General features: G+C 39.9%; 1 protein-coding gene and 1 long non-coding RNA gene across 7 annotated transcripts; both read left to right on the forward strand.

Moving 5' to 3' along the window:
* Window positions 1–216: 216 nt before the first annotated feature.
* Window positions 217–1,017, forward strand: LOC120288780 (ethylene-responsive transcription factor 13-like). Its single transcript, XM_039302933.1, has one exon. The coding sequence runs from the start codon at window positions 217–219 to the stop codon at window positions 1,015–1,017; it is 801 nt and encodes a 266-aa protein (XP_039158867.1).
* A 5,118-nt stretch (window positions 1,018–6,135) lies between these two features.
* On the forward strand, window positions 6,136–11,177 carry LOC108958393. Of its 6 annotated transcripts, none has more exons than XR_005546900.1 (12): window positions 6,136–6,195; window positions 6,396–6,550; window positions 6,875–7,253; window positions 7,384–7,419; window positions 8,116–8,834; window positions 8,920–8,993; window positions 9,929–10,000; window positions 10,090–10,198; window positions 10,376–10,521; window positions 10,640–10,692; window positions 10,841–10,948; window positions 11,050–11,177. It is a non-coding gene; the product is annotated as an uncharacterized LOC108958393 (long non-coding RNA). The 6 variants fall into 6 exon arrangements; XR_005546901.1 differs by having other exon boundaries at window positions 8,116–8,392; window positions 8,498–8,993; XR_005546902.1 differs by having other exon boundaries at window positions 8,116–8,392.
* The last annotated feature ends 7,795 nt before the right edge of the window (window positions 11,178–18,972 follow it).

Here is an 18,972-nt window from a genome sequence, read left to right on the forward strand (position 1 = left end):
TGAAACACGCGTTGAGAATCTCATGAGTCATGAGTCATATGTCATCGATGACTACATGGCACTTTCCCAGAAGCTCCATCCAAAATATAGCTCAACCTATATAAAGCTCTCTCTCTCTCATGGTCTTTTCAATTTCACTGCTTCAGAAACCAAATCATCCCTTCAATCTTCCACATTCAGTGATCTCAAAGCTGCAAATTCTAGCCCAAAGCGAAAATGCTTCAGGAAATCTTCGGTCCCTTTGAGACCGATCCATGCGATTCTTTGAAATCCATCTGTCAGCATCTTCTTGAAGAAGATGATGATGATGATGCCGTCAACGCAGCATTTTCTACACAAACTCCAGCAAACATTTGCAGGAGGTGTTCAAGCTTCAGCAATCTTTTACTGTTGGAGAGTTGGAGCGAGCTGCCCCTAAAAGTCGATGACTCGGAGGACATGGTGGTGTACAGCGCTTTACGCGATGCGCTCAATTCCGGGTGGACAGTGCCTCTGGCTTCGAGCCAAGAACTGGATTTCGAAGTGACGACCATTGATTATAACAGCGTAGGTCTGGCGACAGAGGAGAAACAAGAGACAGTGGAGCGTGAGGTACAAGTGCCGGTCAAGAAGACGCATTATAGAGGAGTGAGGAGGCGGCCGTGGGGAGAATACGCAGCAGAAATGAGGGACCCCAAGAAAAACGGAGCAAGGATTTGGCTTGGCACTTATGAGACGCCCGAGGACGCGGCATTGGCCTATGACCAGGCAGCTTTTAAGATGAGGGGGTGCAAGGCCAAGCTCAACTTCCCACACCTCATCGGCTCCACTGACTACGAGCCCATCAGGGTCAGCCTGAAACGTCGGTCTGCCGAGCCTAGCTCGCCGTCCACGTCTAGTGGTGAAAGCTTTCTGACAGGGACGAAGATGAGAAAGAGAGAGGTTAATGTAGATGCTAAGGTGGATTTTCAAAGTCCAATCCCCTTTCACATTCTTGATGTGGGCTTGTTGTGTGTGGATGAACAATTTTTGTTTTGATTGTGGAAACTACAGTTTAGTGTTTTTATCCCATTCCATTAGGGTTTGTACACAGGAAAAGAGTAGGAAAAGGTTCTTTGCTATAGATTAATCGACAATTACCCTTTTTTTATTGGAGAAGTTCCAAACCCGGCTGTGGTTTAAGCCAAAATGATGTCATTTTAGACATTAATCCTCATTCAAGTTAAAATTAACAAACATTCGAGAGAAAAAGTAATAAAAATCCTATTAATATTTTCCCTTGATTAAATTGGATGGGTTAATAGAGATTTTTTTTACAAAAAAAATAGAGATTTACTCGTATCAACTGTAAGTTTTTAAAACTGAAAAAGAAAAAAAAACTGTAAGTTTACCCACCCCGTAGTGGGCGAGTTAGTTAGAGTACACACTTGCCACACGAAAGGCCAGGGTTCGATTCCCCTACTCGTCACGTTGCGCAACTTAAGTGGGGTGCCATGGGTGGTAGAACCCTGCGCTAATACTTCCACGGGTTTACGTCGCCGACTGCAGGTTGTACGGTGGTTCTGGATTGTGAAAAAAAAAAAAAATGTAAGTTTTAAAATTGAATTTGCACATTTCGAATGTTTAATAACTCAACCATATTTTTGATAATTTTTAAAATTTTTGGTACACTTATCCTTATATTTTTCAATAACCTTTGGACAGCCACTAACCCTTACTGAAACTTAATAGCACTTAAAAATAAATAAAAAAATCTGTACATGTGAAGACAGACTAATACGGCTCTACAGTTTTCTTTTTATCAAATGCGCATGTAATTGGACCTGTACGGCACGATACATCAGATCTAAAAATGTTACTTTATATACAAAAGCATGCGCACATTATTGTCCTTCCCCAATAAAATAAAAAGGAGCGCGCCCCATGCTTTGGTTTTTTAATTTAAAATGGATAATAAAAAATACTAATTCATGTCTTTCGCGATTAAAAAAGTCTTATTGAACATTTCAAACATGCCCATTTCCAGAAACTTGATCTAATATAAATGGGAGCTAAGAATTAATCATTTATGTTGAAATCACCACTAGCCAAGCAGTCGAGCTCAACCTACCTATAGCTCCCACTTTGCTGGTCTTTTCAACTCTTCACTTTTCCAAAACCAAAACATCCCTTCAATCTTCCAAAATCAGTGACCACAAAGCTACAAATTTTAGCCAAAACGAGAATGCTTCAAGAGGGATTAATCAATCTGATGTTTTGAAATCCATTTGTGAGTATCTTCTTGAAGATGATGATGATGATAGTGTCAATGCAACATCTTTTGCAGCAACTCCTACAGACGCGTACACACAAGGAGTTTGAGCTTCGACAATCTATTATTAATGGATAGTTGGAACGAATTACCCCTAAAAGTTGACGACTCAGAGGACATGATGGTGTACGGAGCTTTGTGCAATGTGCTTAATTCCAGGTGGACAATGCCTTTGGCTTGAAATCAAGAACTTGTTTTGGAAGTGACGACCATTGACTATAACAGCATTGGTCGGGCTTCAAACCAAGAACTTGATTTCAAAGTGATGATCATTCATTATAACAGCATTGGTCTAGCAACAGAGAAGAAACCACAGATGGTGGAGCATGAGGTACAAGCACTAGTTGAGAGAACCCGTTACAAGGGAGTGATGAGACGATCATGGGGAAGTTACGCGATGGAGATAAGGGACCGCAAGAAGAACGGGGTTAGGATTTGGCTTGGGACTTACTAGACGCCTGAGGATGCAGCATTGGCCTATAATCGGGCTGCTTTTAAGATGAGGGGGTCCAAGGCCAAAGCTCAACATCCCTCACCTCGTTGGCTTAGCCAAGTACAAGCCTATCAAGGTCAACTGGATGTTTGGTCCACCGAGCCTATCTCACCATCCACGTCCAGCAGTGATGAAGAGGAGAAAGAGAGGTGAATTTGGAAGTCCAATGCCCTTTCCCACATTGGATATGGTCTTGTTGAGTGTGGATGAACAATTTTTATCTTAATTGTGCAAATTGCAAAGACATTTAAAAGTCGATCCGCAATTCATCTTGCAAAAAGTAACAATTTGGTATTTTTATTCCATTTCCATAGAGTTTGTCAGAAAAAACCAAAGGCCTATTCGATCACTAACTCCATCGTAAAAAGACCCTTGTTTCCTACACATGAAGAGAGTGAAAAAAAAAAAGACCTTCACGTCGTATAAACCTCACTAATTACTGGCATGTACTTAACATGATGGATATTCTCACAGTGTTACCGGTTTTCTATACATTTGATGGACGTTGACGGATGCAATGATTGTGAGATTGAACATAGTTAGCCTTACGACTTTTAATATCGGGTAATTAGGCCAAATGAGGAGGTAAAGGAAAATGGAGAAAACCGGTAACACTCTGAAATAGATTAACATGACAATCAACGTCCATCAAAGAATACATGTGTCGAATGCGCCCAGCATCAATTTGTCGGACATTTTGCATTGTGGTTGTACGATGGAAGGGGGGCGTGAGACTCAGGCAGGGGGGCATAGTGAGCAAAGTCAGATGCGTGACACTCGGCCGATGTCCCTTCGGCAGAGGGTGTGAAGCAGGGTAGCCCACGATTGCTGTTTTCGGGTCGGAATGCGAAGGAAGAGATGCCATGGAAAAGACGAAGACGGCTTTCTATGGTTTTGGATGAAAGTGAGAAATGACTTTAACCATATGAGAAACCATTGCCAAAATTTGCAAATCAAATGTATAGAAAATGGACTTTGCTTGTGTAACAACACTGTTACTTTCAAGTAGTTCTTGGTTCTTTTGCACACCCCTATACATAATCTAAAAATTAAATATCCAATATGTAAATTAAATACATATTTATATTGGACTTTTTCAAAGTTTTTTTATTAGCTAAGATACACAAGAAACCCATAATATATAAATATAAATATATATATATATATATATATATATATATGTATGAATATATGTATGTATGTATGTGTGTGTGTGTGTAGGCAAATAAGAGTGAAATGAGAGAATGAGGTGTTAGCTATTAGAAGAGCTCTCATTTAGACGCAATTGTAGAGCTCCCTAGACAAGAAAGATTTGTGTAATTGTCGCGACACCTTTTTCCATCGATGAAAAGGACACGTTTAGAGGTAATGATAAGTTAGGATCAACGATCCCTATTCGGTGAGAGTTCTCTCAAATCTTTACCTCACACGATATTGGGATGTTCAATTTTGATTAATCGAATGAGAATTTTATATTAGAAAGTGGGATCGACTTGAAACCAAGTGAAGTATTAGAATATACATCACTTTCTACATAACCAGAAATCTAGAGTCTAAAACTTGATTATACTAGTTATCTAACTAGTACTATTCCAATATGTAAACTTTGATAATTTGTTAACTAAGTATCACATGCAGTTTTCTTATTCAATCATGACTCTTAAGTTTATGTTCTATAAGGCCTTGTTTGTTTGTGTTCTTTTTTTGTGTTCATGAACACAATTTCTATTTTTTGTTCCGAGGAACAAAAAAAGAAACGTATTTGTTTACATTTTTGTTTTAAATATTTTTTTTTATTCCTAGGAACAAATTTGGAACAGAAACAAAACAAAAAAAAAAACTTATTTCTTGTTCTCGGAACATTTCCGAGAAACGATTTTTCTCTCTCTTATTTTTGAATTCTCTTTATTTTCTTCTTCTTTTTTCTTTGGCCGGTCGTCGGCCTCGGCCATGGCCGGCGACCTTGCTGGAGCATCGTCAACCCTCGGCGAGGCCGAGCTCGCCCAGCCACAACGAGCCTTGGCCTTGCCAAGGTCAACAAGCCACGCCATGGCCGGGCGAGGCTGCCGGCCCTCATCGGCCGTTCGCCAGCCATGGCCGAGGTCGCGACCAGCCAAAAGGAAGAAAAATAAAAAATAAAAAAGGAAAAATAAAATAAAAATATTAAAAAATATAAAGAAACAAAAAAAATTATACAAGTTTTTTTTTTTTTTTTTGTCAATCCTACTCTATTTCTACTCTACACTCACTCTCAGACTTTTGCCCTGCCTCTTGCAGGGCGTGGGAGTCGAAACCCACTCCTAAAACTTACGCGTCCCCACCCCATCCCTCATGAGAATGTGGGAATTTGAACCCCTCACCTCCCCCTTTCATGTTGGAAGGGTGGCCACTGAAATTATACAAGTTTACCAAACATGTTTTTGTTCTTTTTCTATTCTAGGAACAAGTTTACGGACACCTTCTTTTGTTCAAAATTGTTCCCCGATTAGAAATAATTTTTTATATTTCTATTCTCTGAAACAATTTTTGAACAATCTTTACCAAAAAAAAAAATTGAACAGAAACATTACCAAACGCACCTAAGTGTCCATGCAATGTTTTTCTATTTATTGTGGTCCTAAAATGTAATATAACCATTCAATTAAAATATGAAAATCACAATTTTTTTTTTGATCGAAAATATAATATGCATTCGATTAAGGAGTCTTACAAGACAACGATGGATAATATTCGGAACATAAGATTTCCCGTAGAGGTAAAGGGGGGTTCTCCAACCAATTTAGAGGAAGCTTCTTGACTCTGTGATTCCGTGCCAACCAATCGGCTACTCTATTTGCGTCGCGAGGACAATATTCCACCGTAATGTTTTTGCATATGGATAGTTCTTCTCTGCACCGTTTGACTATTTATTTTAAGTTCCATGGGGCTCAGCCCGGCCCATCACGCTGTCCACGATCGGGGAGCTGTCACTTTCGCACTTCCATTGAACTACTTTACTTTCAGTTCTCTCCACGTGCCACATCTGCATCTCTTTTAAGTAAAAATCCCGTGCAAGACAGACTCGGCCTCCGCTTGTGGTGCCGAAGAAGCCCTAGATTCGGCGGCGAAGCCCTCAACGACTTGCCCTGCTGCATCGCGTACAATTCCGGCGATAGAACAAGTAAACGCACCTAGAACCCATGACGCATCAACGTTCATCTTGATCTCCCATCTGTTCGGTGGCTTCCAGCGAACCGGTAAGTTTCGATTTAGGGATTCTGCTTTCGGTTTCATCGTCCATCTGCTGAAAGTGATGCTTTGGTTTTGTGCTAGCTCCAGTAGATCCACTGGTTTTGGGGGCTGTGCTCTGAAAATCCAATCGTTCGAGCCTTCCGGATCCGCCATAGAACCAAGCCGATGAACTCCCGTGCAGGTACGTCCCTTCGTGAGTCAAATACCTCCATCAACCACTGATCAAAGCGCTTTATTTGTCGTGTGATATTTGCGCCCTGTAATCGGTGGTCCTCCCATATTTTTTTAGTCCATTTGCATAATAGAAACAGATGCTCTGTGGTTTCGGTTTTCGAGGAACACAGTGGGCATAACGGGTCGGTTGTGATTGTTCTTTTGTAGAGATTTTCTCTGGTGGGTATAGCATTCTGACAGAGACTCCAGAGAAAGGTTCTAATTTTCGGGGGTGCTGAGAGACTCCAGATCTGAGTCCATAGGGATCTTGGTGGCTTGAAAGAACATGACGCCCTGTTTTGGTTAGCGCTTATAGTTGATGGGTAAGCGCTGTTGTATCCACTCGTTACTGAATACTTCCCTGCTCTGTTTCCTGTCCAGACTAATGTGTCTGGTTTAGGGTCTTGACTCAAAAGGATTGCTAAGATCTCATTAGCGATGTTTGCATCAAAGAGCTGTTGAATTTTTTTCTGATCCCAAACTTGAGGGTTTGCTGTAATCAACCCTGAGACCATAGTAGGTTCTTGGTGATTTGCTTGTCCCCCAATAACTCCCTGTGCTAACCATTTGTCTTCCCTTATTTTAATAGATTTTCCATCCCCCACTGACCATTTTATATTTACTTCTATTGTGTCTCGTCCAAGCAGCAAACTTTGCCAGCCCCATGATGATCGTTGGCCCTTACGTGCTGTCCAGAGATCGCCATGTGGGAAATAGACGCCTTTCAGTACTTTTCTCCACAGGGCAGTTGGAGAATTGGATAATCTCCAAGCTTGTTTACCAAGCATTGCACGATTAAAGATAAGCAAATCTTTAAACCCCATCCCTCCTTCATCCTTTCAGGTTTTCAAAACTTCCCAATTTTTCCAATGCGTCCCTCGCTGAGCATCTCCTTTTTGCCACCAAAATGATGCTATGCATCTTTCTATTGCACGACAGATGGACACGGGTAACTTGAAGATGGACATTGCATAAGTTGGTATGGCCTGCACCACACTTTTGATCAAAACCTCCTTCCCCGCTTTGGTAAGTAGTTTTTCTTTCCAACCCCCCAGCTTTGAATTTACTCTGGCTAATATCCATGCGAACAGTTCTTTCTTTGATTGTCCCCATTCCGTAGGTATTCCTAAATATTTGCCCGTCTTTTCAAAAACAGGAACTCTCAGGGCTTGGGCCATGTTTCTTCTTAATGGTAAGGGACAATTGTTGCTAAAATATACCCCTGACTTGTTTAAATTGACAGCTTGTCCGGATGCATAGCAGTACTGGTTAAGTGTAAGTGACAAATTCTGACATTCCACTAAAGTTCCATCCAGAAAAAAGATAACATCGTCGGCAAAAAGTAAGTGAGATAGCTTAGGACAAAACCTGTTCAGCTGTATGCCTTTGATGCTGCCTTCTGCAATTGCTTTTTTCATCAGCCATGTTAATACATTTGAGATTAAGATGAATAAATATGGTGAAAGGGGGTCGCCTTGCCTGAGTCCTCTCGAGGGGTTGAAAAAAGGGGTGGGTTCTCCATTAATCTTCACACTGAATGTCACTGTTGATTTGCATTGCATGATAAGGGACACCCACTTGGCACAGAAACCCATTTTCAGCATACAATCCCGTACAAAATCCCATTCAATTCTGTCATATGCTTTATGCATGTCGAGTTTTAATAATGCCTGACATTTTTTCTTTCTCTTTATAATGCGTAGCTGATGCAACACTTCCTGCACTATAAAGATGTTGTCCTGTATCTGTCTGCCTTGAACAAATGCACTTTGCTCCGGTTCTATAATATCTGGCAGCCACTTCTTTAATCGGTTTGCTAATATCTTTGAGATAATTTTATAACTGAAATTGCATAAACTGATGGGTCTGAATTGTCCAATTGTCTCAGGATTTTTTACTTTGGGAATCAAGGAAATATGCGTTTGATTAATGAGAGGATCCAGAGTACCTGTGTTGAAAAAGTTTTGCACTAACTGGAACAGGTCAGGCTTTAGCATTTCCCATGATTTTTGATAGAAAAGCCCGTTGAAACCGTCAGGGCCAGGAGCTTTTAAAGCTCCTAATTGAAAGACTGCTGCATGTACTTCCTCCAACGTGGGATTAGCCACCAGATCTGCATTGATGTTCTCATCGACAGGGGATAGGCATTGGTTAAGGACAGGCTGGTAGTTTCTCGGCTCTTCTGTTTTATATAAATTTTTGTAAAATGATTGAATATGATTTTTGAGTGCGACAGAATCCCGACACCAACTGTTGTCTTCCATTTGCAGCATTGTTATGTTGTTTCTCTGCCTCCTCTGTATAGTTGTTGCATGAAAGAAGCGGGTATTTTTATCACCCCATTGCAGCCAATTTATACGTGACCTCATACCCCAAAATTGCTCTTCCTGTTTCCTCAGTGTGTCTATCTGGTGTATAATGCTTTGAATCTCCTTCCTGCTTGTAGACTGATCTGGTTGATTGGTTAGCTCTGTTAAAGTCTGAGTGAGCTTTTTTATCCTCCCATATGCATTGGCAAACTTCTCTTTGCTCCACTTTATCAATCCTGTTGAAGTCGCCTTTAGTTTCTCTGAGAAATTGGCTTGTTGAGAAGCTGTTTGGCTCCAGGTTTGATGAATAAATTCATGATACTCTACGTGTTCTGTCCAGAAAGCCTCCATCCTGAAATCTCTTTTCCTTTTCTTTTTTCCAGGGTATAGCCGAAGGACAAGGGGGCTGTGATTCGAGCCGATGGCTGGAAGAGCTTGGATTTCTGCTTCATGAAAGGTGATTCTCCATTCCAAAGAATATAAAGCCCTATCTAGTCGTTTTTTAACCAGATTCTCCCCTTCCCTGTTATTTGCCCATGTATAAGCACACCCATGACTATCAATTTCCATTAAAGATAACTCATTTAGCATATTTCTGAAGGCTGCTATTCTATTATTATCAGCTTCTCTCTTCCCCACCTTCTCCCATACATATAATATCTCATTAAAATCTCCCATGCATATCCAAGGAACAGAACTGCAAGGTTTAAGAGTCTTTAATTTTTGCCATAATGTCAGCCTCTCTTCAAAGTTTGTAGAGGCATGAACAAATGTTATCTGCATGATAGACCCTTTTCGGATCGGTGCATTCCACATTGATAAACCGCTTGGAACCTGTCTTTCACCTGCAATTTTACTCCCTCATTCCACATTAAAGCTAATCCCCTGCTATGCCTGTCGGATTCTCTAGGAATAAATGCTGGAATTGTAGTTTTTTGCACACACTTTCCACCATCGTTGCTTTGTTTTTTGTTTCCATAAGAAAAACTAGACTGGGCCTTTCAAGAGCGATTAAAGCTCGTAGTTCCTGGATTGTCAGGGGGTTGCCCAGCCCCTGACAATTCCAACTAATAATTTTCATGTTGTTGTTGGTGGCTTATTAGGGCTAGCCACCAAAGCCCATTCTGTTCCATCTTTAATCACCTTAACATGAGTCTCTAGAAGGTCCGTATCATCTATGAGCAGAGGAATTGGCTCAAGGACGCACTTCTGCTTCTTTGCTTTCTGCACCTTCATATTCTTTTTACTGCTTTTTCCAACTTTCAGGGAAGTCTGTTTGGGAGATTCAGGGCATATTATCTGTTTGCCATGATCTTTGTTTTCCTTCTTACTTGCTGCAATTTCTTCCATTGGCTCGTTCATTAAAACTTTCTGGTCTCTTTTTTGCTGCAGTCTGCAGTTCGCATATCGGGGCTTGCTCTCCAACTATGATTTCCTTTCCACTAGCTGTGGAAGATGAGATAGGTATAGTCTCTTCCACTATGAGTTCTTCTATTTTGCCATAAAAAGCTTCCCAATAAGGGCTGTGCTCGCTTGCTTCTGCTTTCAACCAGGGTCCATATGCGCCTATTTTGTTGACTGCCCATGGTGATTGCTCATAAGGAATTTCTGCACAGTCTGAGGCATAGTGACCAATTCTTCCACAGGAGTAGCAATAATGAGGTAAGCGCTCATATTTGAATTCCACCCATAGCCATTTATTACCGATATCCAAGATAGCCCCTGATTTCAAAGTGGATTATTCAGATCGATTTCCACTCTTACTCTTCCTCCTTTTTGCTGAAAATTCCCTGTTGATTCTAGTTGGATTTCCAAAACATGACCTAGTTTTCTTCCCAGATCTTGGAACACTGTATCTACCCTCCAACCAGGGGGAATACCTCCTATTCGCACCCAAAATGCTGATCTGGAAAAATCATAACAATGTTCTGGAATTTCAGGCTCGCACTGTTTTAGGACCAGCAAATTGCTGGCATAAGACCAAGGTGCAGTCTTCATAACTCTCTCTTTTTCCTCCTCCGATTGAAAGACAAAAGAAAAAAAGCCCTGGTTCTTTTTGTACACACGTGACAGCTTCAGTTTTCCATGCTTTCTTCATTGTAGAGATAAATGCTGGATAATTCACATTGGGCTTAGAGTATAATTTACCCAAAAGAGTACGTTTGCATTCATCCCTTTTTTGTGGAGATACCTTAGAACTTACTTCAACCACATCATCCTCGGACCATAGATGTCCAAGACTTTTACATAATGCTGCCACTCGCAGCTCATTTTCTTCCTTACTATCCATGCACTCTCTCGTAGGTATGGAGGTTTTCAAAAAGAACTTCAGAGATGCATGCCTAAGATGAGGGAGGGCTTGAAGGGAGCTCGATATAAGACAACTCAGTGAACATATTCAGAGAGATAGAGGTAATAGCAGATTTCTCATTTACAAGAACTACAAGACACATATCGGTGGTTCGCTTCTTTCGCAACTGCTGTTTGTTTAACCCCATTTCTAATAATAGCAGATTTCCACTACAAAATGAGACGCCCATGGAACCTTTTGGAGGATCGGGTAGGCGCAACTAAAAGTTCTCCCATACCCATAAAGCCAAAGTCACAATCCACAGCGACATCAAGTCGATACCCGAAGCGGAGCCAATAAACAAGACAAAACACCTAAACCGCTTGGATTCCACTCAAGATCTGCTAACATCCATAAGCCCAAGCAAGCGTTCTGGAAAAGGAAGTCGAAATCTGACCTTTCTCTGGCGTCATTTGCGAGATCTCCAAGTGTCGAAGCAGCCTTAACTCACCAGTGAAGCTTTTGTTCTATTAGGCAAGCGAGACAACGCAAAGCCCTGTATAACCAAGATCGGAGGAAACATTTTTTGGATTTTTCTATTTTTGGTTTCATAGTGTAAAGCAAGAGAGAAAGGAAAAGGGGTTGCAGAAGAACAAAGGGGATCTAGGGTTTGTAAAGGGGGGCGCTACCAAGGAGGTAGAGAGGAACTCGCATTAGCGAGAGAAAAACCGGCGACTTACTTGACATCACAATTAGAAAAATATAAAAGAATCACAATCGATTCACTCAAAGATAGTAGTGAAAGGATAATTAACGAATGGAGTACAATTAAAAAACCCAATAAGAATCGGGCAAAGAATAGGATAGTAACCCTCATGAGCTTAATTCAAATTGAGTTCAATTTCTTTTCTAAAAAATCGACCTTCTAAAACAAAACTAAATTAAATGTGTCCACTAAAACCCTATATCACGTGTACACTAACTAAATGAAACTAAGCTAATTTTAATACTAAAATCTAACTGCCTAATCAATGCCTATTTTTCTAACAGTTTTCTAATTTTATTTATTTTATTACTTGTTATTTATTTCTAGATATGGCCACGCGTACAAATTTGGGCTCTTGTATCAAGTCCCCCCAATCTATTTAACCCAATTCACTAAAATTCAAATTCAGCCCAAATATATTTGAATGACGTTAAGCCCAAACTTTCCAACCCTGTTCAAGCCCAAAATTCAGTGTTGAACCTTCGTTAAACCAATCTTGAAGGACGACTGCTCCACGAACCCACTCAAATTCTAGTTTCCAATATAAGACCCATCCTCTTATTCTCCCCCCCTTTTTTTTAAATTATTTATTGTTTTATCATTTTACCATTACTACTATTATTATTATTTATTGTCTCTTCTCATCAACTTTGTATCATTACCTATAAACTTTCAAAACTCATTCTTCAATCTTAGACAATCAAAGTTTCAATAATAATTTATATCATATTGAAAATCGCACAATTCATCATTGGCCATGGCCAATCTCTAGAATATGACTATCAACCACCCCCATGTGTTGCTAGATCATCACCGGACTCATTGGTCACCATCATCATCCGCCCATCTCGATTTCCTAGTAACTCAACGATATCTCATTCATAGAATTTGAAATGTACAGCTTGTGTATATAGAGACACACCAGTGCAAATAAGATTGGAGCTCAGCAATAGGACCGTAATTGTCGAATCTTTTCCTCACCGGCGCCCACCGCGAAACCACCGCTGCCGACAAACAAAATTCGGAAATAAAATAAAGGAAAATGCTTGTGTGACCGCCCACGGCAGAATGACGGTGGAACGGTCAAAGGCTAGCCACATATCTTTTTGGAGGAAACCCGCAGACTTCCTCAACCGGTTTAATAGTTGATTTCATATTTCCTTCTTTTTCATTTTCTTGACTTCTATGTTCCCTATTGGAACCTGAAATTTTAGAGACAAAATTAAAAGGCCACACTGAATCATTTTCTTGAAGATTATCACTTTAATTTGTTTCTTTAAATAAGAATTTTTTTTTTTTTCTTCTTATGACTTTTTAAGGGTAAGAACAGTATGATTGCTAAATTTTCGTACGATGCTCACTTGAGTACTAAGTTTTTTTTTTATTCTCTCACTCGAGTGCCACATTGAGGTAAAATTGATTATTTAAGTGCCAATTTCAAAAATCATCATATGTGAAATTTTTAATTTTAGATTTTTGAATTTTTAATTTTACTTCTATTTTTATTTTATTATTCTTTAGGGCCAATGATGGTCACCTGGCAGGCCGCAAAACCCTCATCCTCGGCTACGAAGGCCCTCGCGGCCTAGCCTATAGCCTGTGAGGTCGTGATGCCTTTGCCAGCTTTGGGTGGCATCGCCAATGGTCAGAGAGGCTGTGATGTCCTCACCCAAGGCCTTTGTGGCGAGGGCAAGGCAACCCTCACCCATATGGCTGTGAAGGCCCTTGCAGCCTTGCCTAGGTTCGTTGTGACTAATGAGAGTCGTCGGTGACCCTTGCTAACCCTAAAAAAAGAGCATAAAAATAAAAAAATTCAAAAAAATAATAATAAAATTAAAAATTGGCCATGTCGGTGTAGGTGAAATCATGTGGAACAAATAGTGTCCACGTCAGATTTTCTAACGAGATAAATCGGAATTGATACTCAAGTGATCAAGTTTTCAAATTTGTAGCATTCAAGTGAACTAAAAAATGTTTTAGCACTCCTATTATTCTTATCTCGGCTTTTTCATATGGCGAATGCATTTTTTACTCTACTTTTTTTTTCGAATTCTCTACTAGCTCATTCTTCTTATTTTGATTTTTCTTTGCTTCATTTGTTTTATGCATAATTGATATCAATTGTCTAAATTTTAGGTTATGGGAGAGTCCTTTAAGAGCAATTTGGTTTGAGCGAAAGGAATGATGAGCTATTTCATTGTCCAATGATTTTGTTATTAGTTGCAAAGCTAATGTTTCAAGTGCTTTTTAATCTGTTAATTTCAATAGATTTTTGTAATGACATTAACAATTATTTTAGTAAACTAAATATTTTTTATTTGTAATTATTTATATTTCATTATTTATTTATTTTTTTCTTTCCTCATATTTAAGAAAATTGATTTCGTGGGCCTTCTTTTGATGTTATCTCTAAATTTGAGCTTGTTGCTAGTATTTATTGATTTGTACTTTGGTATTTAAGGAACCATGGAAGTCAAAAAAAGAAAAAAGAAAGAAAGAAAAAGAAGGAAACATGGGATCACAAATTAAAACTGGTTATCGGTTTCCTTCAAAAGGATTAGTGGCTAGCCTTTGACCGTTCCACTGTTATTCTGCATTGGACGGTCATGCTAGCCAACCCTTAAGAAAGAATATGTCACTTGCAGTAACAGATAAAATCTCGGAAAATGATATTTGATGACTCATGAAGGAAGCAACCAATGACATACAAAAGGACACCGGGCTGTCTTCGGATCGAACAAAAAATAGGCGTCATCTCACCTATATTTCTCTGCGACATCTCGTCAGACGTGAGCAATATTGAGCGAGGGTTCTGTTTGCAACGTTAGAGTAATGTTTGGATCTGACACCATCTCATCGATGGGGAATTCAGGCAAAACCATGAACAAAAGCTTCAATATCAGTCAGATTTCCTGCGAACATTACGATGACGTTATTTATTTTATATTATTTAGATCAAAGATGAACCGAGATGACAAGTGTTTGGATCGCACCTGTTCTTTTGCTCGCATCTCCATCTTCTTCGGACGCCAGAGAGAGAGAGAGAGAGAGATGAGCTCTTCCGTTTTTGGGGAGGCTTCAAGTACTATGGTCATTTGAACTTGGATAAGATAGGTTTCTCTGTTGAGATTTCGTGGGTTTGAATGGGTCAAAGAAGAGAGAATCTCGGATATGGATGCGCCAACCGTCACGGGCTGAAGACTAATTGGACCGAACTAACGCTCCCCGCCCCCTTCTTTTTAATGTATGCTCTATTAATCTACAAAAATTCAGATGTTAATAGTAATTTTTTTTTTTTGGTCGAAAGATGTTAATAGTAATTTGTTGAGCACTAATGTTGAGGATAAATGCTGTGGGTTTAGGTGTAAGTTATAGGGCTGTGAAATACTTGATTGTGAGTGACCGTAACTCTGAGATTCTCCAATTTATCAATGGATTTTTTGTTGGTTTTCCCGTTGATGAAATCTTTTTGTTGATTTTCCCGTGAATTAGGTTTTGATGTTCGGCTTGAGACACATGTAAATTTCTTGTGTCCTTTTCATTATTCCTCATTTTCTTTTTATGTCAATTTCTATAGCTTCTGATTTAATTGCAGAGTTGCAATCACTGTGCCGCCAAATCACAACGCAAAGAAATAAGCAGCGATGTTGCCGGAGAGTTTAGAAAGAAAGAAAGAATAATTGTGTTGTTTCTTGATGATGCGTGGAAGCATTTTAGACTCCAGGATGTGGGAATTCGTGACGGAGCTGGACTCAAAGGTGGTCCTAACAACTCGTTTCTCTAAAGAATGCTCTCCAATGGATTGTGAAGAGATTAAAATCCAACCTTTAGATAATGAAAGAAGCGCGGAAATTACTCGTCGAGGAACTTGGGCCTAAACCGCTAGCCAATACACGAGCTGAAAAAGGTTGCACGAAAATCGCGAATAGATGTGGAGGTTCGCCACTGTAATTGACACAATGGAAAGGAGCATGAGGGGGAGAGAATGTTTTTGTGTGGCAAGACACATTGAATAAATTGGAGAGATTCCATAAAAAAAAAAAAAAAAATACAAAAGAGATGGGAGATAAAGTCTTGCTGGAATTAACACTCAACCTCGTCAAACCCTTAAGTTAAACACTGCTTATTAGTTTGTGTTCTAGTTCGAGGAGGTGGATGGATCCACCCAATGCAATTGGCAGATTAGTTTTTTTTTTTTTGATCAGCAAAACATCATCGCTTGATTTACTATTTAATGCTAGGGAAAATTACACTCAGAGCGTCAGTGCAAATAAGATCAAATAATGCAATTGGCAGATTAGTTTACTGATGAGGGATTGCTTGATGAATTGGATATAAGGGAGGAACAATGCTACGGGGTCTTGCCATAGCGCACATGCTTTTGAGATGCTATCTTGTTGGAAGTTGACTATATTTTATTACGTCAGGATGCGTGATTTGATTAGATAGATGAGATTACAAATCATGAGTACTGCATATATTGTAAAAACAGGGCTAGGTTTTGCAAAGGATTTACAAAAATAAAATAAAAATCATTAAGTACTCTTAGGAAAAATGAAGTAATCTCGGTTGGACTTTTCTAGGTAGAACTCTTTTTGTCTTTTCATTTAGATACTAGAAAACTTTAGACGGGCTTTTTGAACGATAAACCCTATTTAAATGCACAATGGCAAGAGCCTTTAGACTCGGACCGGTGCTTAGATTTAGAACAATGCCTAGATTTGGGATACCAAGGGTTGGGCCTAGGACTGAAGGTTGGATCTAGAGGCCCTAACCCTGGACCTTGGAAGTTTACTCAAGGATTTATGAGGGTTTGAAACGACCCAACACCTAGATCCAAGGCTTGAGATTACGACTTGAACATGGCACCTAAGTAGACCTTGATGCCAAAGTTGTAACCTCAGAGACTAGATGGACAACAGTGACCCCTTACAAAATCCACGTTTCGGGGGCTAGAATTCGATTCATAATCCTCATTGTCTCAAGTCGGTGTCAAAGTCTAGACCCACCGGAGGGTTATTGTTGCGACCTAATTTTCGGGTGAACCACTTAAGGTTTAGACTAATGGACTATAAGTTTTAGATTTAGCTCGGCTCTCATATAAACTAGAAACTTTGGGTACATGGATTTGGTTACACTAGTTATCTCTAATTTTCTTTCGATACTATTCTTTTTATTTTAAAAAATATTTTGCAGGCAGTTTGGATTTATTTTAATTTAAATCACGGGTGCTCAATCATCATTAAACATTCAATGAATCAAACGAATTGCATCAAAAGAATTAAATACACAAAGTAAACAATTTTTTTGTTTTTCTTTTATCTCGAAATTAAAACATGCATTTTAACTACATGACCTAATTTTACTAACAAGCAAATTCTAATTAAATGAACCTATTATGCGAACTATTTGACCACGCCTAACATTTTTGTACTTTTTTATTTGAAATTCGAAATTAATAAAAACCCTAATTAAACTATTTTAAATGAATGATTTTTAAATATGTTTTAGGGATTAATTTGACTTATACCCTATCCTATCTTAGAAAAATATTTTTTAGAAGAATGGGATTATTAAAATGTGCAAAGATTATCTAATATATATATATATATATATATATATATATATATATCAATCCTAATTTATTCTAGAAATTATCTAAAAGTGCAATCCTAAAAAATGAAATCTAATTTATTAAATCAACACACTCCAATGCAAAATTTGATTTTTGATTTTTATTTTTTAGTGTTTTTCAAAACAAACAATTATCAAGTAAATATTATATCTAAACTAATCAAGATATTCAACAAATAAAGGATTAAAATAATCAAAAAAATAATTTGTTGTCTCACGGATTAAATTAATGATTAATTTAACCCTAAACATCATAACATATAAGAAAGTTCAAAATAATTAGAAATTTGATCTGAAATTTTATGGACCAAATTAATAACTATAATGATTCAAGAATCGGAATACTATTAAAATGCCCAAAAGATTAATATAATTAAAAAATGATCAACGTCTTACGGATCAAATTAATAATTACAATAATTTTAGGCAAAACCCTATGGATAATGCTTACAATATTCATAAAATGAACATTGAGATCCAATGTTCCAATTCGAACAATAATAACTAAACTTGATAAAAAAATAATAATAAAAGAAAAAAATAAACTACCTTAACTTTTCTTTTTCCTAAAAAAAAAAGGCGCGGGATTTGTGAACGTCGGCGGTTACAATGCCGCAAAGCTCGGGGACCCACAACTCGGTTGCTCGGCAGTGGCTCAAAGTCAGGTCGCTGTGATGGTGGGTCGCCAAAGCTCCGGTGAGGACCGGCGGCGGGCAACTGGCGGCGAGCGGACCAGCGGGCAAATGGGCGGAGCAGCTTGGGTTGCAGCGCTCGGAGGGAAGCCCGAGCGGCGTGCAGGGATCGGCGGAGACAGGGCGACTTCGGATGGCTGTAGGGCGACAGTGGTGTCGAGTAGAGGCAGCGGCAGCAGCGGGCCGGCACCGAGCAGTAGCGAGTAGCAGGTGAGACCTGGCCCGATGCGGCGGCGCAGGAGCAGCGTCGGTCAGCACGAGAGACAGCAGGCGAAGGCGGAGCGGAGACCGGCGGGTCAGCTGACGTTGGGCAGATGTGGGAGCAGATGCAGATTCGCGGGCTTCACGGACGGCGACCAGCGGGGCAGAGCTTTGGACAGCTACAGGGCGGCGGTCGCGGGTCAGCAGCAGCTTCTGGCGTTACCGAGCAGTGCGTGCACAGTGGCGCGAGTGCGACGGCGCGGGCACGACGGTCGGCGCAGGTGTGCTTGCGAACGGAGGCCGGCGGTGGCGTCGACAGCTACGGAGGCGAGTGGCGCGGCGAAGAGGCAGGCGTGGTCGTCAGGCGTTGAGCGCGGTCGCTGGACGCCGGGCACGACGGTGCTCGCGAGGACGTGCAGCGGCGGAGGCTCGGTACCGGCGAGGGAAGTGCGAACGGGGACCTGTCCTCCTTCTTCTTCTCCTGTTTTTGTTTTTGTTTTTCCCTTTTCTCTCTTTCCCGTTACTCTCACGTCTTCTCCCTCTGTCAATCTCTGCTGACTTCTTTTATCTGCTGCTGCTTTTCTTTCTTTGCAGCTTGTCAGAGAGGAAGAGACAAGACTTCTCTTGGACGAGAAGAGGGGAGGGGGTTTCCTTTTTCCTTTTTTTCTTTTTCACGAAATTCTTCCTCTTTTCACTTTGTCCCTCGCAGATTTTCTTTTGCCAATTCTCCTCACGTTTTTTTTGCTCTGAATTTCTTTTTTGTTCTCCTCTCAAATTTTTCTCCCGAAACTTTTTTGGCTTTTCCCCCCGAAGATCGAACGGAAGAGCCCCTTTTTATACGCAACGAAATTGA

The sequence above is a fragment of the Eucalyptus grandis genome, chromosome 10 (assembly GCF_016545825.1).
Source record: "Eucalyptus grandis isolate ANBG69807.140 chromosome 10, ASM1654582v1, whole genome shotgun sequence".
NCBI classification, from domain to species: Eukaryota; Viridiplantae; Streptophyta; class Magnoliopsida; order Myrtales; family Myrtaceae; genus Eucalyptus; species Eucalyptus grandis.